Genomic DNA, 27,408 nt, shown 5'->3' on the forward strand with positions numbered 1-27,408 from the left:
GGCCGTCGGCGAGAGCCTAGCCAATAGCGGGGGCTTGGCCGACGGCACGATGCCCGATCAAGCTGAGAGATCTAAATCGCACAGATGGGGGATACAAGTGAATTGGGATGAGAAACTGAAGCACGGGATGAGAGAGCAGAAGCACAGGGGATGAGTTTTGATTTCAGATTCTATTTCATCGATACCTTCCAAACGTACAGGTTCCGGGTATTTAACCCAACTATCGCACCCCACACTTGGGCCGAGCCACACGCACCACGGCCCACTGGCCTTACAGCTTTAGCTACACATTTGTCACACTAAACCTTCGATTAGCCTTGATCATCGACAGGTGCAGTAGTGACATTTTCCCCTCCTTGAGACGAAACTCCTTCCCAGATTTGAGCTTCAGGATACCTTTGCTTGAGCACCTCATAGTCCTCCCAGGTTACAGCTTCTGGCGATGAATTAGCCCACTTGACCTGTAGTTGAATGACAGCATGAGTACCTTGTTTCTTCAGACGACGATCGACAATCTCGATTGGCGAAGAATCAACAGCTGACAAATCTGGAGGTTTTGGTAGGTCCTGGAACACCGGCGTGTGGTCTGGAGTGAAGTGCTTCAACTGGGAAACATGGAACACCGGATGGATTCGAGCATCAGCTGGCAACTTCAGTTTATATGCTGCCTTCCCAATTCGCTGCATGACCGAAAAAGGACCAAAGAATTTGTATGCCAACTTCTGACAAGGACGGTTGGCCACCGTAGACTGTGCATAAGGTTGAAGTTTCAGCAACACCTCTTCACCCTCTGCAAATTCCCTGTCAGTTCGATGACGGTCAGCTTTGCGCTTGATTCTAGTCTGTGCTTGCAACAACTGAGCACGTAGACGTTGAGTGTGTTCCATCCAATCCATTCCATCACAAGTCGCTTGGTCACCAGTATCATGTAACATAGTACCCAAATTCGGTTCACGCCCATAGAGAGCCTTGAAAGGACTGCAGTTTAGTGAAGAGTGAAATGTAGAATTATACCAGAACTCAGCAGCCGGTAGCCAACGACGCCAATGTGTTGGATTCTCATGTACCGCAGTTCTCAAATACATCTCCAAACATTGGTTAACCCTCTCGGTTTGACCGTCTGTTTGGGGGTGATATGCTGTAGAATACAACAGTCTAGTTCCAGCAGTAGACAGAATGTCCCTCCACACATGGCTTGTAAATTTTTTATCCCTATCGGAAACAATCGTCAACGGAATTCCATGTAACTTAATGACATTGTCCCATAAAGCCTTTGCCACTTGTGCTGCTGTAAATGGGTGTTTCAAGGGAACAAAGTGGGCAAACTTTGTTAATCTGTCAACCACGACCATTATCACTTCACATCCCTCCGATTTGGGCAAGCCCTCAATAAAATCCATAGTAATGTCTTGCCAAGGTTCCTCGGGAACAGGGAGAGGTTGGAGCTTACCCGCTGGCTTACTGTGCTCGTGCTTAGCATGCTGACACACAGAACACTGTTGAACAAAGTCTGTGACGGCCGTCTTCATCCCAGTCCAGGCAAAAGATTTCTTTAGTCGCTGGTAAGTAGCAGTGGCTCCTGAATGACCTCCAATAGCACTCTGATGTAGAGCACTAATCAGTTTAGTACGCAGGGCCGCATTATTTCCAATCCACATTCTGTTCTTGAAACGAATAACACCCTGATGCAGGGAGAACCCTTCCTCATTGGGACTATAAATGGCGAGCTTGGCAAGCAAAGATTGTGCTTCCGAATCAGTGGTATAAGAGTTTATCACATCCTGTACCCAGCTTGGTTGGCATACCGACAGGCATTAGCAAGGAGCAGATGACCCACACAGGACAAGGCATCTGCAGCATTATTATCTGTGCCCTTTTTGTACTGAAATCGAAATCAGAATCCCCACTAGTTTAGCCATGGCTTTGCGCTGTAAATCAGTATCTAGCTGCTGATCCCCAAGGTTGCATAAGCTCTTGTGATCAGTATAGATAATAAAAGGACCCCTCTGCAGATAAGCGCGCCATTTATCAACTGCCATCATCACCGCTAAGAATTCCTTTTCATATGTCGATAATTGCTGATTTTTGATGCCCAAAGCTTTGCTGAAATAAGCAATGGGATGTGCATCTTGACCCAGAACAGCACCAACCCCCGTGGCACAGGCGTCTGTCTCAATATAAAATGGACGATCAAAATTTGGAAGTGCCAGAACCGGCGTGTTGACCATGGCTAACTTCAACTGCTCAAAGGCTGCTTGTGCTTGATCATTCCATTGAAACCCCTTCTTGGTCAGAAGCTGTGTTAATGGCTTGGCAATAATGCCATAGCGAGGAACAAATTTCCTATAGTATCCAGTGAGTCCCAAGAACCCTCTTAATTCCGTTGCTGACAAGGGTTTCGGCCAGTCTTTCATTGCTTGTGTTTTCTCCTTGTCTGTTGCTACCCCATCTTTGGATATCACATGTCCCAGATACTCAATCTTGTCTTGAGCAAATGAACACTTGGATGCTTTTGCATACAGCTGGTGTTTACGAAGCAACTGTAAAACTATCTCCAGATGTGTTGCATGTTCTTGCAGATCCTTACTGTAAACCAGGATGTCATCCAAAAAGACAATCACAAACTTTCGAGTGTATTGTGCAAAAATATCATTCATCAAGCATTGAAAGGTTGCCGGAGCATTCGTCAGTCCGAAAGGCATCACCCTGAACTGAAAGTGGCCGTGATGTGTTTTAAAAGCTGTTTTAGCTTCATCCTGTTCCCTCATCCTTATCTGATGGTAACCAGCTCGCAGATCCAGCTTGGAAAACACTGCAGCACCAGCCAACTCATCCAATAACTCATCCACAATAGGCAATGGAAATTTATTTTTAATGGTTGCAAGGTTGAGACGTCGATAATCGATACAGAAACGCCATGTGCCATCCTTCTTTTTAACCAAAAGAACCGGGGCAGCAAATGGGCTCATGCTGTGCACAATTGTTCCATCTTTCAACATCTCCTTAACTTGCCGTTCGATTTCATCCTTTTGTAGAGGAGAATATCGATATGGTTTACTGTTTGGTGGAAGCACACCCTCTTCCAAAGCAATCACATGATCATATGACCGATGAGGTGGAAGGCTGTGAGGTTCCTTGAACACATCACTGAATGTTGAAATGACAGTAGAAATAGAAGTAGGTATTGCTACAGATGTGCCTAAATTTGGATCCGCCGTGATCACTGCCATAGCCCAAATGGCATTTGTCGCTTGCAACTGCAGTAACTCGCCCTCTGTCAACCGCTCAATTGGTGGTACACTGTCAGGTAAAATACCCTGCAAGGAAATCCTCTGGCCATTGTAGTCAAACGCAATTTCATTCCCTTTCCAATCACATGTCATCGGACTAAAAGAGTCAAGCCAGTCCTTGCCTAACACACCATCATAAGCTCCCAAGTCAAGCACTCTGAGGTCAGTCTGGAAGGTGTTGCCCTGACACTTCCATTCCAGTTGTTGAACCATGTGATCACACTGGATTAAGTGACCATTAGCAAGTTTCACCGGAACGGCAGGAATAGAGACTTGTTGAAGACCAATGTTGTCCACAAAATTGTTGTTAATGAAACTATGAGAGCTGCCCGAGTCTACTAATAAGATCATCACTTGATTACCAACAGTAACCGGCAACCGAAGAGCCGCAGGAGCTTCAGTTCCTGTCAAGGCATGTGCTGATATCATATAGCAATCTGCTTGAGCAACTGGTTCATCAAGTAACTCCAGTGCTCTAACTGCATCATCTGACAGTATCTCGCCATAATCGCCTAACTGTATTGTCAACAACTGGGCCACTGGTTTGCACTGGTGTTCTCTGGAATACTTGTCACCACACTTGAAACAGAGATTATTTGCACGGCGATATTCCCGCAGTTGTCCCTCTCTGGCAAAATCATCTGAAGCACGAGGAACATTTGGCGCACGTGGAAGCACGGGTGCCGGTGGTGGTCTCCCTGCTGGTACAGGACGATGTCGAGGACGCACCGCTTCTAACTCCTCCTCCTGTATGCGTGCCAAAACCGTGGCGCGAGTGATGCTGGTCGGAGACTGAGCTCGAACAAAGGCACGGAGCTCCGGCTTCAGTCCCAGAAGAAATTGGGTGACAAAAAAATTTGTGCTCAGAGAAGGATCTAGTGCAAGCAAATGGTACATTAGCTTCTCAAACTGCAATCGGTACTCTACCACTGTGCCCAATTGACGTAACTGTAATAGCTGATGCATCTGGACTTCAAACTCATCTGGGCCAAATTCTTCCTGCAATGCTTTACCAAACGCATCCCAAGTGTTGGGCTCAGGTAACCGATTTAACCGCTCGCCACCACAACGCTGCACGGCCATCCAAGTACAAGGATGCCGTGGTCACCCAATTTTGCACGGGTGTCCTGTAGAGTTCGAAATAGGAGGAACAGCGATCGAGCCACAAGTTCGGAAGCTCACCATCAAAACGGGGGAAATCATGTTTCGGAGGCTTGACGAACTGCTCCCTGTCGTCATGGTGGTTCGTTTGGTGATTTGGTCGAACAGGTGGTGGGTGTGGTCGCTGCAGTTCGGGCGCGTTGGGGATGAGCGGCGCTCCGTCGTTGGCGAGACGTGGGTACCCAGGGACGCCCATCCCCGAAGCCACAAACGCCGCTGCTGCAGCACGCTGGTCCCCCAACTGCGAACGCGCCGCCGTTTGCGAGGTCATGGTGGCCGCGCCTTGACGCACCTCGTCCACGTCGGCCTGGGTGAGATCGATCTGCTTGCGGCAGGCCTGAAGATCCCGAGCCACCTGCGCGTTGAACGCGATTTGCTCGTCGTGGCGTTTGTTGCTGACCTCCACGCCATCGTCCAAGCGCCTCATGATCTGCTCCAACATCACCTTCATCTCCGCGCCGCTTGTCTCTAGGGCCATGAGGACCTGCTGCGCCTGCGCCGCGTTGACCTTTGCCGGCGCCATCGCGTCTCACTCCAAGCGGATCGACCGAACTAAGGATTTTGCGGGATCCACCGAAGTGATTCCCACCTTTCGCCCGGATTTACAGATCAACGCCGAGAGAATACGAGCGCCACGAGCCGGAAGAAAAAAAAAATCCGTAGGATTACTGGCTCTGGATACCAATTTGTGACGACCCGATCAAGCTGAGAGATCTAAATCGCACAGATGGGGGATACAAGTGAATTGGGATGAGAAACTGAAGCACGGGATGAGAGAGCAGAAGCACAGGGGATGAGTTTTGATTTCAGATTCTATTTCATCGATACCTTCCAAACGTACAGGTTCCGGGTATTTAACCCAACTATCGCACCCCACACTTGGGCCGAGCCACACGCACCACGGCCCACTGGCCTTACAGCTTTAGCTACACATTTGCCACACTAAACCTTCGATTAGCCTTGATCATCGACAGGTGCAGTAGTGACAGGGGAGAGGAAAGAACGGAGGCGCGCAGGAGGGGTGCTGGTGGCGGCTACCTGGCTGGAGGGGTCCTGGCCGTCGGCGAGAGCCTAGCCAATAGCGGGGGCTTGGCCGACGGCACGATGCGTGCTCTGCTCTGCTAGAAGTGCTACGACCCGATCCCAGTCCAAATGCCACCGCTCCCCGCGCAGAAGCGGCGTGCGGAGCGGCCGGAGAATGCGCCTGGCGCGCAGCGTGGCTTTCGGCCCGCCGGGGTCGTCGGCCTCGGGCGGCTCCCCGCGAAAACCCAGGCAACGCTGTGGTAGCGAGGAAGAATGGTGGCTGCCCGCGCCCCTGAATCGTTAGGATCAGGCAGAAAATATTACCAGTCCTGCCATGTCAACGTTGCATCGGTGCGCGTCCACGATTTTCTGAACCACTTCGTATCTCCCAGAGGGCCTTGCTCCTGCGCCTCCATCGGCGAGCGAGACGAATGATAGCCTGTAGCTGCTGGAGCACGGGAGCTAGCATGAGGACGCACGAGGCTGCTGCCCTGCCTAGACCTCTCCTGATATTCGAATCAATTTTGCTTTGTTGCAGTGAACTTATGTTCACCTACCTGGACAGGACATAGATACTAGAGGTGTCGCTGCTCGAAAAGTGCCTTTGTAAGATTACGCCTAGCTGCACCGTTGGGCCTGCTCTGTATCAAATCAAATCGTTGCGCTGCTTGGACCTCTTATAGGGTAAAAAGATGCAAAAGCTGCGACTCTGGGAAATCAAATTGGTCATGTTGGTCACCTTATTTAACAACACAATAAAATCGAGATGGTGCACTGCTATTTTTCTTGGAATAGTCCCACCTTGCTCTCCTATAGAGACTTTGACCGCTTTATATACTCGCAAACAGATTGGATTATCAGCAAGCTAGAGAAGATCTGATGATCAGGAAGCATTGCATATGGTGGATGGACTCTGCATGGGCCAATGAGAGAGAACCAAGACTCCCTAAATTATATATGCTGGTGGGTTGCCTAATTGACGGATGTAGGTGCTGTGAGCTAGGTGTAATTGAAAAGAGAGGATGAGGAGAGGGGTAACCCATGAGATCGGTGCCGGCGAGGTCCGGCGTGCCCCCGTCCCCCATGGCCGTCCAAGTGTCTGACATAGTCTTCTGGGCATTGAAATAGAGAAACGAGAATACATCCATTATGTACTCACCAAAAAAGAAATAGAAAATTTAAAATATCTTTTGGAAATAGTTGATTCAAAAAACATTAAATAATAAATATTCAGAATAAGACTAGCGTTAGAAGGGTCAATCGACTTTAAGAAAAAAAAAACAAATTTAAGTTACACAGAGGTGGCTTCCAAACTCCAAATTTCAAATTCACTAAAAGTGTGTGGTGTCACCAGTGGGTGATGCGAGGACCTCGCGAGCTCATCTTCTTATGATTAAAAATACTTGTCTCAAATAGAAAAAAAGAGCACCTTCGTACATGGTGGCAAAGAGGAGAAGAATTGGCTAGAGCGATTGAGTTTTACTTTATCCCGATGCAACGCACGGGCACTTTTGCTAGTCGCATCTCAAGTGCCAAGATCTCCAAAGCAGCATCAGGATTTGGCATCTTTGGGATTTGGTAGAATTGATAAGCAGGTTTTGGAACAATTCAGATCCAGTGAGTCTGAACGCTCGTTCTGGTGGGAGCTGCCAGTAATTCCTCATCTGGTTCTCAGTGCTCTGGATTTAGTGCACATGACAATACCATGGAAGCTGTCTTCCTCTTCTCTCCCGCAGATATTACAAATACTATCCGTTTCAAGAGTTCTTCTCATCTTGTTCTTCTTAGTGGCTAGGTTATCGCAGGCAACTCTCCACCCAAATTTTTTTACTTTGTTTGGAACGTTTGCCTTCCAAATAACAAAGAGAGTTTTTTGTTTCCACAGTTTTTTTGATAGGCAGAGCCTAAGCCTCATTATGTTTTTTACTTTCTTTACAGGTCAAGGAATGGGCAAAGTCCTAGGACATCAATGATCCCAAAACAGAACTCTGAATTCCTATTCGCTTTGTCTACTTGTCGTCTTTCATTTCCAAGGTATGTTTGCTTTTACATCTCTTCAGCTCTTCAGCATCTTTGCAAAGTATATCTCAAGTTACATACCACAAGTTAGCACATCTACAACACAGCGTTCATGTCTGAAAATAAAAATTAGGTTGCTGATACTTACCCAAGGTGTTTGTGTTGCTTAAATCCTGAAATGGGGTGCGCGCCCCTGCACGATTGGGGCTGCCTGATACTTCAAAGTTCAGTGGCTGATAATACTCTGTAGCCGGCAACCAAAACTCAGAGTTTATGTCCTGGAAGAAAGGGTGAACTGAATATATGAATATAGCATCTGTGTCGGCTCGGCATCTACATATTTGTCTTCATAGAATCTATCCTGGTCCTTTTGTGCAATACACTAAATCACACAGACAGATGCGATTACTAATTAGACCAGCATCTCGTACGGATCATAACCTTGTTTTTTTTATGGGGAATGAAGTTTTACTCCCCTGTTCTTGGTAGATCATAGTAGTGGCAAACATGTATTCAAGTTCATGTACATAAACCTCTTATTTGTATGATTTTTCAATCTGGAATACTTTCTGAGACAAATATACATGACTTGCATCAAATATAATTATGTGAAAATATTTATACAGTTTTACTACATTCATATATTGAAGGGAGAGCTCACCAAAAACCAAAGTAGTCCTACTTATGTGCAAGCGTTACCTTCTATTTTTGTTGTCCTATGTTTTCTGTAGTGCACCATCTAGGAAATAAACTATGAGAAATTTAATATGACACATGACTCCAGTTCAGACGTCCATAACACAGATTATTTTCATCCATGGAGAGTAAATTGTTTTATGCCTTGTTCTGTATGGTGAACTATAACACTGATGTTACATTAGAAATCCTGCACAGTATGACTACCGTGTATGATTGGTTGCTACTGATATTATGGTTAAGGTCGTTTCATACCTGGCCGATCTGATGGGGCTACCTGTTACTTCAAAATTCAGCCAGGGAAATCTTAATTTACGTAATCCAGTTTATGTGCGTTTTTACAGGATGGCGAAGGAGTTGCAGTGATGTGACGGTTTATCGGCACTGAGGGGTGAAGCAGGAGCGTCGACCCACTGATGGTGCGGTGCAGGGCGGCGAGGTCCCGTGCAAGGAGGCGACGGTGCGGTGCAGGGAGGCGAGGTTGCCATGAAGGGCAGCGACACTGCTGCTGGGTGGCGTTTGGTGGGGTTGCCATGCAAGGCAGATCGTCCTCATGGCTGATGGCTAGGAGCGTCTGGGATCCCGATTGTGTTGAGTTTCCTTCTTTTCCGGATATTTTATGCGTGATTGTAGAGGGTGAGGGAGCGGGACAGTGATTTCTTATTTTTGTGTGCGGGTGGAGGTGGAGGTGGAGTATGGTCAGTCAATGTAAAATGCCAAGTGCACACCAAATTAATAATGGCTGTTAGATTGAGTTTGTACACCTGATGGTGTGGCTTTAGGGAAATTCAAGTTTGCCCTTTTATTAGTAGTGTAGATGTAGATAGATGTAGATAGATGTAGATAGATGTAGATTATTAGTAGTGTAGATAGATAGTGTAGATTATTTAGTACTCCAGTGTAGATGTAGATAATATAATAAACACAAAAAAGGGAGAAGCCCCTTGTGCCGGCCAGGCCCACCTAACCTGCCCGAACCCTATCCCCCGAGCGATCGCCACCTTCCTGGCTCGGTCTATTTCGTTGGAGCCAAGCTACCCTTCTCTCTGTATTTGTTACGCTTACGTAGGAGCCAAGACACCTCTTTTCTCTCGATCTATATTTACACCCCAAATTTAACCTACTCCTACTTATTGTTGTTCTTGCTTTCCCCTCGTCAACACTCCCGCAATGTCGTCGGAAAACTATGGTGACGTTCCCTTGGAGGAGCTCCAGTCCAAGGCCATCTCCGGCCGGTCCTGGACAGACATCAGCGACCTCGATGAGGCCGCGACGGGCCGCTCCGTGCTGATCCGCGGGTTTGCGCAGGCGATCCGCCAGGTCGGCAAGAAGAGGGCGTTCGTCGTGCTGCGCGACCGCATCAGCACCGTGCAGTGCGTGCTCAGCGCCAGCGATGACACGGGCGTCAGCACGCAGATGATCAAGTTTGCCGCCTCCATCAGCAAGGAGAGCGTCGTTGACATCGAGGGCGTCGTCTCCCTCCCGGAGAAGCCCATCGAGGCCACAACACAGAAGGTCTGCGCCAAGCCGCCAAGTGTTCGTTTCTTTTGTCATCAGCAGCAGCCTTCGCCGCTGCAGTTAATTTCAACTGTCGTCGCCTAATCGTGTTGCGTTACATCTTTGGCTTGTGTCTGGGCTAACGAATTGTCTCTTCTAACTGGCAGGTGGAGATTCAGGTTACGAAGGTCCATTGCATCAGCCCGGCCATCCCCACACTTCCATTCAACCTTGAGGATGCAGCCCGTAGTGAAGCAGAATTTGAGAAGGCTGAGCAGGTATATCCTTTTCCTCTGCTTCCCTTTCGTCGCTGACTCTGTTTCCCCAGCACTTCATACTTCCTGCCTACGATTCTTATGATCCTGTCGTGCCATGATTACAGAGTGGACAGAAACTGGCACGTGTTCTCCAGGACACACGATTGAACCATCGAGTTGTCGATCTGAGGACACCCATGAATCAAGCAATCTTCGGTGGTATCCTAGACCATGTTGAGCACGTGAGTATTTGTCCTTGTTTGTTGGTAATCAACGTTATCATTCATGTCATAGGGCATTCTGCTTGAGCTTAGTAATTGTTATGGCTAGCATCCAATACCTGTTTTTATTAAGCAACAAGGTAGCATAGCGTGTTGGCTAGTAGTCTAGCAGCATGTAAATGGAACCCTCAACCAACATTGAGCTCCAATTTTTTATCTTATTGCACCTTGGATTTGACAATGCAGCGCGTAGTGTTGCTTTATCAAAACTATGCTCATGTTGGTCGGTCTTATGCAGCTAGATTTTATTACTCCCCTTCTGTCCCAGGTAATGTGGTACACATACATACACATTTCAAGGTTCAACTTTGACCATCCATTTAACCAATAAAACGTTGGCTTATGTGCCACCACAACTGAATCCAAATTCGATAGAAGTTTTCAATGCTGTAATTTCCATGACAGGTGGCTCGTTGTTATTGGTCAAACTAAAGGTCAAAGTTAGTTTTCATCATGAAAAATGAGGGTGCCTTAATAATAGGGACAGACGGAATATGTATTTCTGTAGCATGTAATGTTAGTTTTCTTCTTCTGGTCCATGTATATAACCATTGTTGGATATATACCGTTGCAGAAATTCAGGGACTATTTGCGCTCAAAGAAATTTAAAGTGGTCCACAGCCCCAAGATTATTTCTGGATCAAGTGAAGGCGGTGCAGCTGTATTCAAGCTACTGTACGTTAATGGCGAGCCTGTTTGCTTAGCACAATCTCCTCAATTACACAAGCAGATGAGTATTTGTGCTGGCTTAGGCCGTGTGTTTGAGGTTAGTTCTATATTTAGAGCCGAAAACTCAAACACACACAGGCATTTGTGCGAGTTTACTGGCCTGGATGCAGAGATGGAGATAAAGGAGCACTACTTTGAGGTGAGGAAGATTTTGGAGAAAAATCATCTGTAGTTCATTAATTTATTGAGGTTATGGTGACCAAGGACTTATTTTTGTGCACAGGTTTGTGATATTATAGACGGATTATTCGTATCAATGTTCAACTACCTCAATGAAAATTGCCGACTGGAACTGGAGATCATAAATAAGCAGTGTCCATTCGAGCCTCTGAAGGTAAAAAAAAAAACCTTATTCCATTTGTATTATGTTATATTCTGTATATTGTATTATGTTATATTCTGTATGCTTTTTCCCAAGCAACTGTTCCAATTTCTGCTAATTTATACAGTACCTAGAGAAAACCTTGAGGCTAACATATGCGGAGGGAATTGAAATGTTGAAGGTATGTACTCTTGTCGCTATTTCATCATCGTAGTCATTCCTTGCTCTTATACATTTTTTTGGTATTATTCTCAGTATTTTATGAATGATGTTAGAACTTCAATAGCTCCATTATATGTTTGCTTTGTTTATTGACTGAAGTTGAAAATCCTGTGAGACCACAACTGTACTCCTAAGAATTTATATTTGCGGCTGTGTGCATCTTAGCTATGTAGAGGCCGGGTGTAATGCTTAAACTCTTAAATAATAAAATGCCCTTTATAAAAAAAGAATTTCTATTTGGACGTTCTGCATTTTTTTTACAATTTAAGGTGTTCATCAACAAATTCTTGGGTATTTTTTTATCCGGCAACTGTTAATTAAACATTGACTATTATTATAGTGTTCTGTGGTTGGATTTTGTACCCACTGAATTGTTTTGTTAAAAAATATAATCATGGTCTGGTAGAAACTGGCAGCCTATTATAGCATCGCCAACGTGGTTGGTTTATTAGTTAGCGAAAAATATTACATCGTAGGTGCATATTTTTTTGAGACAATCGATAAACTTTCTCCAGAAATCAGGCTCAGTGAATTCTGGTGGTCACTGGACAGTTATTGTTTAGTTCAGAACCCAAACTCTCTGGAATCAATCCATTGTGTGGACAGTGAATTTTTGGCACTTCATTTAAATAGCGTGACCTGTTTGGGTGCTGAACTAATAACTATTTGAAAGAAAAACAAATGTCATTACTAGTTTTTATTGTTTAGCAATGAAACAAGATCTGTCTGGTGTTTCGGATATGATTTGATACTATGAGAGTTTTTTTTTTTTGTAAAATTCAAGATCCAAATTTATTCTTGACACTTCAGAAGTGGGAGAAGTGAACTCAGTTGATGATTATTTTAACAAGTATGTTACACAAGATCATGATTACGTAATATCAAATTATGGTTTTTGGATATTGGCTTCAAGAAACTCAGTTTCTGTTTAATTAGTTTTGGTGTGTAGCTACCTAAAACCTTGCTTGGTTTCTTTGTTATATTAGGATAAAAATAGTATGAAAAAATAAGTTATCTGAAAAACTATGTTATTAGTTTCAGTGGTAAAAGTTGAACATGTACGACTTGTTTATTTGCCAGGAAGCTGGAATTGAAATCGAGCCTATGGGTGACCTCAACACAGAAGCTGAGAAACAACTTGGTCGGCTTGTTAAGGAGAAGTATGTGGGAGTCTACTTCACTTGTATAACTATATCCCTTTCAAGTTTCAGTAAGACATTTTTTCTATTATTTATAGGTATGGCACAGAATTTTTCATTCTACATCGGTATCCTTTGGCCGTACGCCCTTTCTACACCATGCCTTGTTATGATGACCCTGCTTACAGCAACTCGTTCGATGTCTTCATTCGAGGTGGGTGTTAAGTTATTCAGTCATATTAAACACTGCAAAAAAAAGTTTATTGGCTTGTGATACTAGTTGCATGGCACAACTTTTTTGTGTTATTTTTATACATTTGAAGATCTATTTCTCTTTGACTTTTGGTTGGAGCAAAATTGCAAAAAAATGAACTATGTAGATGTTTCATTATTTTTATATGTTCCCTATAAAGTGTATTTCTCTACCTAATCAGTGCTACTGTTTTCTTGGTCTCCAGCCTAGTCCACTCCGATGAAAACATGCATTGAAAGGGTACCACTTTTCTTTAAAATATTAGATACCATTGCTTCAGACGTTACTACCACCCCTTTTTTTCAGAGGACCACCTCTCTTTTTTAGTAAAATTAAATCATGTGAGCATGTTAAATTTATGAAATGTCAGCATTAAATGAAGTAGATTTTTACTAAGTTCTAAGTTAAGTTTCCTTGTTTTGCACCGTTCAGTTTCTTGCAGCATCATTTTTCAACTGGGTCTTAAAGGTTGCATTCTGGGACTTTTCACAACATCCAAGACACATGTACAAAACACCATATTACCCACATTCATTAGGTCATTTCTTCCTGCTAAGATGACAGTTTCAACTGAAGTCCACTACAGTACATTGCATAAATGACATTAGAAAGCAAATGAGAAAGCATATTTTAAAAATAAAACGGTGTACAAGTTGATTTAAAATACTAGAATCAGACGCACTTTGGAGCCAAGGTTGGAAGCCATATTTGGTAAATGGAGGGAATATCATTCATACATGTGGCAGAACTATCTGAATACATTGATTACTGTAACTATGCTGTTGAATATTTTATCACTGTACATCATACAGCGTTGGTGAGCAAGACAGGTATTCTTCTTGGCACTTGTAGTTAGAGGTTTGGAGCTGTAGGAATGATGTTTTATTGTGTGCAAGCTAGTGTAACACAAGTTAGAGTGTACACTGCATCCTGACCAGATTGTATTTTAGGACATACACCGGTGGCTAGTATCGTCGTAGACTCTTGGTTGTGTGGCTTGTTTCCTATGCCCATCATTAGTTCAGTACAGAAAAGACATGCTGGTGTACTGAACAAAATATCACTCATACCTATAGGAATGAAGACCTTAAGATGCATATTCTTTTGGGGTCTTGCATATTAAGCTGTCTTGTATATCCATCCATATTACAAAAACTGATTGTGCGTTGTAAGTCTGATATCGAACTAATTTTTTCAGGCGAGGAAATTATTTCTGGAGGACAACGAATTCATACGCCTGACCTTCTGAGAAAACGTGCAAAGGAGTGTGGAATTGATCTAAGCACTATTAAATCATACATAGACTCATTCAGGTCTGTTCTGCACCCATCAAAGTGACAGCAATCTTCGGATGTTGCAGAATTTAACTTGTGTTGCAACCGTCCATTGGAATGCTAACACATATTTTTGTTCTTCCCCTTGGTACTCGATTGCAGATATGGTGCACCTCCGCATGGAGGTTTTGGTGCCGGGTTGGAGAGAGTAGTGATGCTATTCTGTGGCCTCGACAACATCAGGAAGGCATCTCTTTTCCCTCGCGACCCACACAGGCTCGAGCCATAAGGCTATTGGGAGGCTTCGTATTGTATTGGGTTGAACGTCCAATACCCAGGATATTGATATTGAGATCAAATGCCAATATTTTTTGTTTCGATGTTTAGATATTTGAAACCCAAACTTGATATTGATGTAGATTGCGAAAATTCAATTCGGCTCCTAGGTGCCATATGCTCCCTCTGCTAAACAAACATATTTCGAAGTGTTAAAAAAATTGATAAAAATTTCTACATGTACTTCTCCACAATGTATGTGCGTTCATCAAGTTTCACGAAAACCTGATATTTTTTGTGGTCTAGGTAAAAAAGAGAAAACTTATCTTGTGAAAAACCTTATTTTTAGCACCAAATTTTGTCTTTTTTACACATTCTACACGACAAATTGATTTTTTATTTTAATTTTTTTTCATTTTAAAATGTGTCTAAGATACATTTCAAAATAAAGGAAGCATATGCTCATATGAGCCAAAGCAACACGCCCAAATGGAATGCCAAATGTTATTTGGATGTGAAAGTGAGGAATCACAGTTGTATGAGATTATACATTAATGCATATACATATTTCAAAATATTTTCTGTACAACACGTGAATATACATCAGCTTAGATATAATTCCATGTTACATGAGGCAAAAACAGTACATTTACATGGGCAGAATAACATAGTCTCACATTACCGGTACACGTACACTGTCTTCCAAATACTAATACTTTCAGCTACACCGTATCTAGCAATCATGTCCGATAGAGCTGCACTCACTCACTTGCAGCAACCATGCCCCATAGAGTTGTAGCAATCGACTTAACTATGGACTTTGCTCTGAAAAAAGAAGTTGATAAAATAAAGTTGACCGTAATAAGTGACAGTAATTAAGTTAGTTCATGCTAGTTCACATGTCATTTGATGCTAGTTCTTTGCATCTTTAGGGCTTGCTTGGTAATCAGGGAATGAAAAACCAGGGCACAATTCCCCCAGAGGGAATTTTAGTGTGCACACGGGATCCCCGTCCCGCAGGGTAAAATGGGAGTTGCCATTTGGTTGTCGTGGGGGAAGGGTATTCCGCTGCTGCCCAATCCGCAAACCGTCTTTCCCAGGAGAGCGATTATCAGATAAATAGAAACTGTTATCAATTCATAATTTTGACAGATAACCGGCTTTTTTGTTGAAAAAAGCAGAGTAAATATCAACTCTAAAAAATCAGAAGTAGGTAAAAAAAATTAGAACAAAGATTATAGATGAATGCACACGTCCGGAATTACGGAATTAAGTGATGCGGCCACAATAGAAATGAGTTTTTGAAAAAACTACTTTGACACATTGAAAACCTTTCAAATTAGACCCGCAGTTTGAAATTCAAACTCAAATCTTCTTGTCTCCGACTCTGTCTCCCCCGCCCCCCCCAACCCCCCAACCGCCACTCCCCCGCAGTCCGGTACCGTTGTGCTGGCCGTCGGAGTGATCATGATTCCTACTCGCGATCCAGTCAGGCGGGGCGCGATCCAGCACAATCCCTGCTCGCGGTCCAGATCCAGATCAGCTCCGGCCGTTGCAAAGCTCCGTGCCTCGCGCACGCCATGGCTGCAACAACCGCCTCGACCACATATAGGAGCTCCACCCCCGCTCCGCCGCCGTCTTCTTCCTGCTTCATATCAAGAACTTGAATGTTGTCTTCACAACCGTGTCAGCATTCAGAACTAGTAAAACATAAGTCAAAGTTAACAAGGTTTTTAGCGGTGAATGTGTGCATACACTCCAAAGACAAGCTTTAATTGCATCACAAGCAAACAAAAATACTCGAGATGTTAAACGGCTGATAGCTGATGTAGAACTCCCCCGAGCGGTAGTCATCACCCGGCATTTGTAGCATTGCTATATCACTGTTAAACGGCTGATAGCTGATGTAGAACTCCCCCGAGCTACGGAGGACATCTTGATTGATGATTTCTGAAAACTCTAACTAGATGCGAAAAAATCTTGGTGATGTCGTTGTCCTGGATCAGCGACAAGCGTGTGGCCCATCTTTTGAGATGACGTGGTAGTGTAAGCTGCTCTTGGTCCCGTACTAACACCCGCATGTGATGCAGGGTGTAGTAGGCAACCTTCTTACGACATGGCGCGGTCACCACCGTGTTGCCATGGGTACCTACATCACATACGACGACGCCTACTCCTAATGGCACTTGTGGCCCTGAGCTTCTCCTTCTCCGACGGTGTCTTCGACATCAAGCTCTGATACCAATTGTGGCCCTGCTAGATCGAAATCTGGATCGACAGGATAGAGAGAGAGAGGTTTTTGTGCAGCGTTCCAACTGCTGCTTTTCTGTTTCTTCTTTCCTTTTATGCGAAAGAGATTACAACGTGGGGTGCCGTGGTCATCGCCACTCTCCCTACTAAATCGTGCCATCCCACGATTTGGAGCTTGGTCCACAGCGATCCTATATCTATGCTAGGAAAACACAAAAACAAAACGTGGACAGCAGACCACTAAAACTCCTGCATGCCCTAAACCTGACAAAACTGAATAAACCCTCTGTGACACCTAGTTATCCAACAATGCAGGGTGTAGTAGGCACCCTTCTTACGACATGGCGTGGTCACCACGGTGTTTTCATGGATACATCACATACGACGACGCCTACTCCTAATGGCACTTGAATTACTACTATGAAAACATGAAGTTAACCAAACATGGTCGGATCTTAAAAAGCCTAACCCAATTCGAAAAGGGGGGATTCGAACTCACCATTGGACGCACGGAGAGTGGCACTATCTGAGGATGCATCCTTGCCGCTCTTGTGGCTGCTGGATGAGCAGGCGGGGCCCCGCTCGAGGTAGAGTGCACCATGGCAAAGGCGCGAAACCTAGCAGGACCAGCACCTCCCAGGTACAGCCGGTTGCCCGCATGGCCGCCGCTCTGCTCGACGCGTACTCGCATGGGGACAAAGGTACCCTGCGGGAGCCCCGCCGATTGAATCCCCTTGACCGCTCTGGCCGCCACGGCCGCCCTCGTGCTCGCCATAGGCCTGGATGGGAAAGGGATCGTCCGATTTAACACCTACACCACGGCTAGGTCAATCGCCGCCGCCAAGTCACGGAGCCTGCCGGCTCCGAACTCACGAATCGACCCGTCGCTCTGTGCGACTTGCCGGGAGAAATATTCACTAGGTGCAGCGGAGGGGACGACGCAAGCATGGAGGCAGAGAGTCAGTAGATAAGACGTGAGAGCCTGACAACGTGTAGGAGAGTAAATGGGCGTATCCCGCGCTACTCCACAACCGTTGCACGCAGTGCTACGATTTTCCCCTCAAACGAGCCAGGCTGCATGAGAACTGCAGATTTCAGGCGTTCCTCTTAGCCAGGCCGGAGGGTGCTTTAATAGCTGAACATAAGGTGAAAAGAGTCCAGGAAACCAAACATGACAAATTCTTCTCCCCAAGGCTTCGTTAGAGGGAAATATCCTCCCATTCCCAAACGGTAAGGGAATGGAGCCACGCAAACGGTCGCTGCCGTCCGCAGCGATGGAAACACGACTCAAATACGTGGCATGTTTGCATCTTCGCAAACGCTGCGCAGTTGCGCAAAGTGATCGTGTTGGTTGCATTTGGATTCGCTACGCAATGAGTAGGGTAAGAAAATTTGGTTGACCAAAAGGACTATCTTTACAGAAATACCACGGCCGGGGTTACTCGCAGTCGTGCAGCCTACTACTCGCCGCCGGAGGAGCCGACACCATCGTTGAAGCGCGAGCGCTTGACGCACTCCTTGCGCCGCGCAGGCTAGCTATTGGACATCTCGTCCCGTCTCCTGCAACATTCGAGGGCCTTAGCCAGAGAGGAGTCCTAGCAGACTCTCTTCGCCGTCACCTCCGCCGCCTCGACCGCCCGTCCGCCGCCTCCTCCGCCACCTCCCGGTTCTCCTGCTCGACCCGCGCGGGATCTGGTCCCCTCCGCGCAACCGAATCCAGGTCGGAGCACATGTATGCTTGAGCCATGTCGATCGCATAGTTGTGATCTTCCTTCTCCACTGCCGAAGCCTGACGGCGCTGGGTGTCCCTAGGTAGGATCTCGAACGACGCGACACTACTAGGAAAAGGGCTATAGCTGCACGGAATAGTGCTGGCGCACCATCATTGACGCGCGCTGGTGGCAAATACCGCCGGCGAGCCAAATTAGGCCGCGCCGGCGAAGAACATATACTGCCGGCGCAGAAAAAAAATTAGTGCACCGCGAATAAAATTCGAAGAGGTCTGGCCGGAAGCAAAATATCTGGGCACCTTACCCCCGGCGCACCTCTATGGTGGTGAAATTCAAAAAATAAAATCTTTTGAACTGCCCATGTATTATGTAATCTAGCTTTCATCAAAATTTGAAAAAATGAATTTCGATATATTATGCAAAATGGCGTCATCTTTCGGTAAAACGGGTTTTCTAGTTGCGTACGACCTCCGATGATGAAAAACTTTTTTATATCAAAATCGATCTACGCGAAATTTCCTATTCGAATTCAACGCCCGTTTGGAGAAAAATGGATTCGTCATTTGGAAAACAGAACCAGGACTTTTTTGAGATTTAAGATGTGGGTGAAAAAAAGAAAAAAATTACCCTCGGCGCATCACCCTACTTGGTGCGCCGGTGGTAACCCAGACTATATAGTCAGGCCGGCCCTCCTCCCTCTTCTCCTTCCTCACTTCTCCCCCTTCTTCTCTTTCCCTCCTGCTCTTCTCCTTGCAATACTCCTCCTCCTCCTTCTCCTCCGGTGACATCCCTCCTCCACCTCGGGCCTCCTCCTCCTCTGGCGTGAGCTCCTCCTCCTCCACCTCCAGCCAACTCCTCCTCCTCAACCTTCACCTTTGGCCAACTTCTCCTCCTCCACGTGCACCTTCGGCCTACTCCTCCTCCACCTCCACCTCAACTCCGGCCTACTCCTCCTCCTCCTCCTCCTCTCATCCTCATCCTCCTACTCCTACACCGGTGCGGCAATGACGACAGCAAGGTGGCCCACATTAACACGCAAAACGAACCCGAGCTAGATCTAGATCTAGATCGGCTTTTTTTTGGTTTCATGGATAACTTACTACCGGCGCACTAGGCAGGTGCGCCGGGGATAACTCGTCTTACCGCCGGTGAACTAGCTGGTGCGCCGGCAGTACCTCGTTATCACCGGCCCGTTCCCACCGGCGGGCGCTGGTGCGCCTGTAGTAAGCAAATTTGGTGCGCCGGCAATAAGCGTTTTCCTAGTAGTGCGAGCAGAGCGGTCTGTTCGTCGGCGCACTCGAAGTGGCTGCGTACGTCCTCGTCGTCGGCGGCGATGTTGTGGATGACGGTGTCCATGGGTGGGGCCGCCGGCAACGGAGGAGCCGCCGCCATCTCTGCTTGCGCCTCCGCGAGCTCCGCCCTGGCCTCGACGAGCTTGGCCTGGAGTTTCGCCCTGGCGTCGACGATTTCCGCCCTGCCCGCCAACAGCCGTTGACGCTCTAGCGCGCGCCCTGCTGCCTCCGCAACCTCCGCCTCCACCGCCTCCCGGTCCAGCTTCTTCGGCGGCTAGCTGCTCCTCCTCCAGGTGAAATTGGCGGCACATCTGAACAATTTGATCCCAGCTAAGGTTGTGCTCGGCCATGGATGGATGCTAGGGTTTAGGTTGAGCTGTGCCCGTTACCCCCGCTAGTGTCCACCATATATAGCCAATGCGAGGGGGGAAACGGCGTTTGTGCGCAAGGCATTTCCCGCGCGCAAAACGCCGGCGAAACACGCCATTCTATTGGCACGCGCGGGAACCGGTAATCGCTGCCGGCAGGCCTCGACGGGACAGTCATTAACAACCTTAACAGTGTTTATGCTAAAAAATGCGTCTGGACCGCTGGAATACCCCCAACGCAAACGGTCATCCTGACTCGTACGGCGTCCGTGGACCGACGTAAACGGACGTGCACTGATAATTTGGGTCCGAAATGCGTCGGCCGTTAGAGATACCTACACTGATGTGATCAGAAGAGCGGCCCCGATCAAAACCGGCAAAAGGTGCGTAACGGTCGTCTCGGACGCAAAGGGAGCAGGATCAGATTATGATCACCTTCTTCTTTTTTTCCTCTCAAAAGAACCAAAGGCTGACCTGACCGACCGACCAGCGTGTGTAGTGTGGTGGCACAAGCATGAGTTTCAAAGATAAATTTAATACGGAGTAAATTACCGGTCACGCTCACAAGCTTTTGGCCATAAAAAGTAAGCGAACGATGGTGAAAACAGTAGATTATTTGGATTGGAATCTCAGGCTGTCCACCTCTGCTCCTTCTGAAACAGGCAGATATTCCAACCTACCAATCAAGGAATCTACTAATAAAGAACTTAACAGGAAGACTTGATCAAAGTTTTTGCAGTAAACAATCAGGATATCAGCTGCTGCAGAAGTCAGGGTTAAAGAAATCGCCGCGGAACGTTGTTGCTTCTGGAAGAATTCTTCAGGATCAGAGATGTTTCTTGGGAAGGAAAATATTATCCTGGCAGGATTCTTCAGAAGCAAGCAAGCACATGGCAGCGCAGCCAAGAAGATCTCACTGGCACGGTGGCACCTCGACCATGGCTTATCAGGGCAAAAGACACAGGCTAACCTGAGGACAGGTGCACCGACCTCGCATACTTTTGTGGCTTTGGTAGATTCTTTTGTGAATGTGCTTCCAAAGCTTTTGTGCAAATATCCAGTTTCACCATTCTGCTACTGTAGGACAACTGAAATGGAACTCAAATGAAGCTCGCTCAAGTTATGAACTTAGGACATCCAAGAACTGAAGGACTTCTGGACAGGGCGCGGCACATTGATTTTAGACTAGTGATTCTTGGAAATAAGTTGCCTGAATCCTCTCAATGCCTATCATAGACAGACAGCTAAACTAGGCAGGAAGTTGCTATCAAACCAAAGGCCAATGACTATGAGAATCCATTCAGGTTTCAAAAACCAAACAGGTCTTTTCCCTAATTATTTGAAGACATGATAAGAAAAAACTAGTTTATGTTTCTGATCTTGCTACTATGATAAAGTGCAACATGAAATGAACCGAAAGCAAAAAAAAACGCATCATAACACAACAAGCCGGAACAGGAAATGAAGGGGACAGATGGTCAAAGTAAGTGGATTACGACCCCAGCATATGCTAATATATAGAAAAATGAGAAAATAAAAAATTGTTGAATAAATAATACTATAAGAATTGAATAACCAGAAGTAACTGGGATACAAAAGTAGGAAATGACACCCAGATTTTTCTTGTTCTAAACTTATGCGCAGACCATTGATTTAAGACTAATTCTACAATATGATTCTTGGAATTAAGTTGTAATAACATAGCCTGAATCCTCTCAATGCCTATCAGAGTCGGCTAAACTAGGCAGGAAGTTGCTATCAAACCAAAAGGCCTATAACTATGAGAAGCCATTCAGGTTTCAGAAGCCAAACAGGTATTTTCCCTAATTATTCAAAGACACCATAAGCAAGAAGCATAATATGTCGTCTCCGATCTTCCCACTGTCAAAGTGCGAAGTGCAACATTGGCAATGAATCACAAGCAACAAGGCGCATCACAACACAGCAACGAGGAACAGGAAATAAAGGGGTCATCAGATGCTAATATGTAAACTGAATAAGAAGTTCAAAAAATGCTGACTAAATAATATAAGAATTGAGTAACCAGAAGTAACTGGGATACAGAACGAAGAAATGACACTCGGATGTTTCTTGTTCTAAACTTAACTTATGCCTGACTGAATTTAACTAAACTGAACTGAACTTATGCTTCTTCTCTATACATCTCACATGTATCCCTGCTCTGCACCTACAAATCCACTCCCAAATCCTCTCCTGTCCCTCTCAAACTCTTATTATTCACAACCCAATCGGCCATCAATCTGTAGCCCAATCTTCAAACTCCAATCCCTTTCAACACCACAACAGAAACTGTCTCCAGGCGCAGAGGCGACACCGATAAATCATAGTGGAGAAAAGTTTTGCGCACCTTGCGACTCGGTAGCCATCAATCAAGAACACTAGCAGCTAAGCATGACAATGACCACGTAAATTGGTTGCTGAACTTGGTATCCATCGCCGCGAGAGCAAAACCATGTATTCCTTCAGAGATGTTCTCCTGAAAGAATGAATCCATCACTGCCGTAGAGGCGGTGGCGGTGATCCATATTCTGCCCAGGTAACTGGTGGCCATGGGTCGGGATTATAGGGTGGCGGTGGTGGTGATCCATATGAAGCATGTGAGACTGGTGGCAGTGGGCCGGGGTAATAGGGTGGTGGTGGTGGACAGGCACAGGGTGGCGGGGGTGGGCATGACGGATGCGGATGCGGGGCAGGAGGGGGCGGCGGCGGGTGGTGGACTGGCTTTGGCGGTGGCGGTGGATGGTGGACTGGCTTTGGCGGCGGTGGTGAATGCGGGGGTGGTGAGGGCGGGGGTGGTGATGGTGGTGGTGGAGAAGGTGGCGGTGGGGACGGTGAGGGTGGAGGAGGCGATGGCGGCGGTGGAGAAGGCGGGGGCGGGGATGGCGGTGGCGGCGAGGCCGGGACGAACGGCTTGCACTGGAACGCCGCACAGTTGGCAGGCGGGCGGGCGAAGAAGGCGGCGCACTGCTGCGGTGCCCGCTGGGCAGGGCGGTTGGGCAGACAGTTGTCCCGGTCGCTGTCCCGTGGCACGACGCGCGCGCAGGCGGGCGGCTCGGCGGTGAAGAAGTTGTAGGCGAATGTGAAGTTCTTGAGGCGCGGCAGGGCGCACACGGCCTGCGGGATGGGGCCGGAGAGCAGGTTGTGCGCGACGTCGAGCTGCTCCAGCTTCCTGAGCCCGGCCACCTCCCGCGGCAGCGGGCCAGCGATCCGGTTAAAGCTGACATCAAGCACGGTGAGCTCCCGCAGACGCCCGATCTCGGGCGGGAGGCAGGAGCTGAGCCCGGTATTGATGAGGAGGAGCTCGTTGAGGGTGGCAGACATGTTGGCGACGCTGGCTGGGAGGCATCCGGCGAAGTCGTTGTGCGCGAGGACGAGCGCGGAGGCGGGCGAGTTGCCGACGTTGTCGGGGATCCGGAAGCGGAAGCGGTTGTGGTTGAGGAAGATGGCGTCGAGCGGGCGGTCGAAGAGGGCCGGCGGCACGGCGCCCTCGAACTCGTTGAAGCGGAGGTCGAGGAAGCGGAGGGAGGGGAGGTCGAGGACGACGTCGGGGAACTTGCCGACGAGGCGGTTGTTGCTGAGGTCGAGCTCGTGGAGGAGGCGGAGGCGGCGCAGCGCGCGCGGGAGCACGCCGCAGAGGCGGTTGGAGTTGAGGTGGAGCAGCGCGAGGTCGGCGAGCAGGCCGAGCTCGGGCGGCAGGTACCCCGCGATGTCGCCGTGGTTGAGGTCGAGGCCGGCGACGGCGAGGACCGCCGGGGAGGTGGGGAGCGGCGCGCAGTAGACGCCCGTGTAGTTGCAGACCGCCGGGCCCGCCCAGTCGGCGGTGAGGTCGTGCGGGTCGGAGAAGATGGCGTAGCGCTTCCAGGTCTGCAGCGCGATGTAGGCGTCCCGGATGTTGCGGCTCGGGAAGTGCCAGGATGGATCCAGCTCCACCGCCGCCGTCCGGGCCGCTTCCTCGCCCCCGCCGTCGCCGGAGAAGTCCAGCGCCGCGGCGCCGCCGGCACCGGCGGCGGCGGAGAGGAGGGCGAGCAGGAGTAGCGCGGCTCGGATCATCGCATCTCCGGCGCAATGGCGAGATCTCGGCGGGCGCTGGTTGCAGAGGAGGGGAGTGGAGTGCGGAGAACGGTGCAGAGGACAGAGGACAGGACAGAGCTGAGCTATAAACGCGCACACAGCTCAACGCGTAGAGCCGAGGGAAGGGAATGAGGGTGGGGCCCGTGGTGGCAGTGGGGTTTAACTTCTTGTGTGGGCGTGGGATGGGTACGTGTAGCGCAGGGAACGCGTGGGGCAGTGGCGCGGGCGGCGGCGGAGTAATGGCTAGCGGTCCCCCGTGGTCCTCTCCGGGTTCGTGACCGATGCGCGGCGCTGGTGGGTCAGGCAGCGTGAAGGCCAGGCTAGGAGCGGAGTGAAAGTAGCGGAAGGGGTTTGAACTGCCAAAAACCCCCTGGATGGGTCCCGTGGCCGCGTTGTCCTCTTCAAACTGCCCAAACACCGCACGCCTTTTTCCCTTTTCTTTTTCTTTTACCTTTGGTGAACGCTACGCCGTCGGGCGGTGAATATAGGGCCAAAAATAGATCGTCCTCTGCGCCGTTCGATGGCGATCCGACTGGCAGAATCAGTCGCATTAGGAAGTTTACATTATAGCCCCCGGTTTCTGGAGAATCAACCCGCAGTACTATATTTCTCAGATTATAGTTTAAATGCAGTTTTACATTTGCCACCCTTCTTTTTCTGAAAACCAACCCGCAGTACCTCCTAATGTGAAGATTATTACAACAAAAATCATCTCTCCGCGTACAAAAAAAATATACTATTACAACAAAAAGTCGCAACATTTTTTAAAAGTAATGTCACAATAAAAAGTGGTTAAACCAACAAATTGTTTTGTTGGAGATCAATTTACAACAAAAGTAGCCATTATTATTAACAAAAAAACATGAGACTATTACAACAAAAATTTATATGTTTGCAAAAAAATAGAAGAAAACATTAATTTGTTACATATTGAATTACAACAAAAGTCACCAACTTTTTTTACAAAAAGTAACAAACGATTACAATAAAAAATCAATATGTTTGCAAAATGATGCAAAGTGGTCAAGAGATATTTAATTTGCTACAAATTGAATTACAACAATAATCACCTACTATTTTATCCAAAGTCACAAATGGTTACAACAAAATAAAAAATCACTTTGTTATTAGCATCAACAAAAAAATAAAAATATTGTCTCTTTACAACAACTGTTAACAACAAGTCCTTCAAAAATTACGGGTTGTTTACAATAAATAATTCATCATCTCACTCCATGTGTTTTGCAGCGAAACAATTGTTGGGCCGAAAAAAGCAGACCCATTAAGCGACGTGGGAGCGAGACTGGACGACCGATCCGCGGGACGCGATCGGTCACCGGATCCCAAGCATACCTTTGTACAGGAGTAAAAGCAGCATAAGCAGCAATAAATTAGAATATAAATCAAGAGAAAAGTAAAGCAGCATGAGTAACACTAGAGTAGTGACAATTTTTATTTAGTTTGGGAGGTATTATCTCTGTTCTGAAACCGAGTCTTACATTTCAGATCGGAGATTGCACACTTTTATAGCCTACAACGTATCCACGATGTGAAGTTTTAGTCGTGCATCTTGCAAAGAGTGAAACTACCGTCCGACAACTTGATAATCGGCATGATGATTGATCCTAGCCATCATATCGTCTTCTTGATGTCCTCCGACAAATAAGTACAGTGCCATCGCTCGCGCACCGTTGCCAAGCAATGGAGTCCCACCATGTCCAAAGAAGCGAGTCGATATCAACAACAGAAGTCCAAGCACCCACCCTAGTGTACCATAGGAGTGACAGGGAGAAGGGGGCACAATAGAGGAACATGGATTTTAGAGAGGAGCAAGCTTTGGTTGGGTTGACACAACTTGGGGAAGGCACCATTAGGACCACTGCCATGACGTTTCCTGCTCAAAATCCTCCACCGTGGCAATGGGCATGTCGAGCATGTATGCCTAATATGTCAGAGATGCCAAGAAGAGTGAATGCATAGATTGCATCCTACAAAGGCAGTGTACTAGGAAATAGAAGTAGGGGAATTTGCAAGCAGTGTTGAGTTCTTCAACACAATGGTTCCTGCAAGGGTGGTGAAAGAGGTGGTTACCTCCATCATATTGTGTTGAATCAAGAGGGGCGTCAAAAATGGATCAACAAGGCCAATAATGGTATGGAAAAAAGAGAGGATAAAGGTTAGTGTGTTGTGTGTCTCTGAATTCATACATAAACTTCTTGCAGAAAACTAGAAGTTAGTGCTCTCATTTTATAAACTCTTTGACAGCCTCGCATTTGCGCTCACCTTCGTAAGTTATGATTACAAAGCCACCAGTCATTTTCATGCCATTTTCTGCTTTAAGCATCGGGGGAAGCCTTCTTCACATACAACATGTAGTCTTGTTCTATCATTCTTTATTTTCTTTGTCTTCACTCTTTCTCCGATGATGTATGCATGCATTCATGTTTCCCTAACCTCCTCAATATTTGCAAACATCAACCCATTTTTTAATACATGAGTGTCCATGTCAATTTCTAGATTAAATGCCTTGAACTTGTACTCTTTCTTCTTATCCCAAATTAAGGTCTCTAGCATCAAGTGATCTTCCAGTTTAGCAATCACTACCTTCTCATTATGATCATTCACATATGTATCAACATTGTCAGGAAAAAGATCATCATCACCTTCTTCTGCATAAAAAACATTGCCATAAAATTTAAAATCGATGTCGCTTTCCTTATCTCGATGATATGTCTATGACACCAACTCTTGTCCATTATCTGCAGAAACTTGAAGAAATGATGATGCAGCTTCCTCTGAAGCTTGAACACCAAAAGTTGGAGTTGAATCTGAAGTTTCAGCAGCACCCGATGCACCTGATTTTGGCAAATTTGTTAGACCAATAAGATCAGCTCTCAATGTCTTGAGCATTTTTGTGTGATCTACAAATATGAAAATAGTCTTCTAATTTTTTGTGGCATTGCTCATTTTAATCAAGTATCACTGACAGTTTGTATTAAGCCGTGGATATGATATTTTCATCCATATAGCCAGTAACATGTATCTTATGGTCGCTCTCACAACCAAGAAAATCCGTCAAGTGTTGTGTTGCACCCAGCCTAAGTAGAACAGTTGTCAAAAACATAAATTGAATCATCCACATACTGTCATTTATGACCTAAGCCACACAAAAAAAACCCATTTGTGGCATGCTAGAGAAAAGTTGTGATTCATCCACAATAGGAACGTTGTGCCATA

General features: G+C 46.7%; 3 protein-coding genes across 3 annotated transcripts; 1 reads left to right on the forward strand and 2 right to left on the reverse strand.

The window, feature by feature from the left end:
- Positions 1-311: 311 nt before the first annotated feature.
- On the reverse strand, positions 312-4,974 carry LOC127339394 (uncharacterized). Its single transcript, XM_071827214.1, has 5 exons — positions 4,473-4,974; positions 1,884-4,219; positions 1,451-1,781; positions 788-978; positions 312-680 (listed from the first exon to the last, which is right to left on the reverse strand). Exons 1-5 carry the CDS (start codon positions 4,972-4,974, stop codon positions 312-314), a joined length of 3,729 nt encoding a protein of 1,242 aa, XP_071683315.1.
- Positions 4,975-9,305: 4,331 nt separating this feature from the next.
- On the forward strand, positions 9,306-14,617 carry LOC127341665 (aspartate--tRNA ligase 2, cytoplasmic). Its single transcript, XM_051367541.2, has 10 exons — positions 9,306-9,704; positions 9,854-9,964; positions 10,069-10,185; positions 10,799-11,092; positions 11,177-11,287; positions 11,403-11,456; positions 12,578-12,657; positions 12,735-12,850; positions 14,088-14,202; positions 14,326-14,617. The coding sequence occupies exons 1-10, from the start codon at positions 9,360-9,362 to the stop codon at positions 14,450-14,452; spliced, it is 1,470 nt and encodes a 489-aa protein (XP_051223501.1). The 5' UTR covers positions 9,306-9,359; the 3' UTR covers positions 14,453-14,617.
- Positions 14,618-22,083: 7,466 nt separating this feature from the next.
- Positions 22,084-24,289, reverse strand: LOC127341664 (leucine-rich repeat extensin-like protein 3). Its single transcript, XM_051367539.2, has one exon. The coding sequence runs from the start codon at positions 24,148-24,150 to the stop codon at positions 22,594-22,596; it is 1,557 nt and encodes a 518-aa protein (XP_051223499.1). The 5' UTR covers positions 24,151-24,289; the 3' UTR covers positions 22,084-22,593.
- Between the last annotated feature and the right edge of the window lie 3,119 nt (positions 24,290-27,408).

This window comes from Lolium perenne, chromosome 3, assembly GCF_019359855.2.
Source record: "Lolium perenne isolate Kyuss_39 chromosome 3, Kyuss_2.0, whole genome shotgun sequence".
NCBI classification, from domain to species: domain Eukaryota; kingdom Viridiplantae; phylum Streptophyta; class Magnoliopsida; order Poales; family Poaceae; genus Lolium; species Lolium perenne.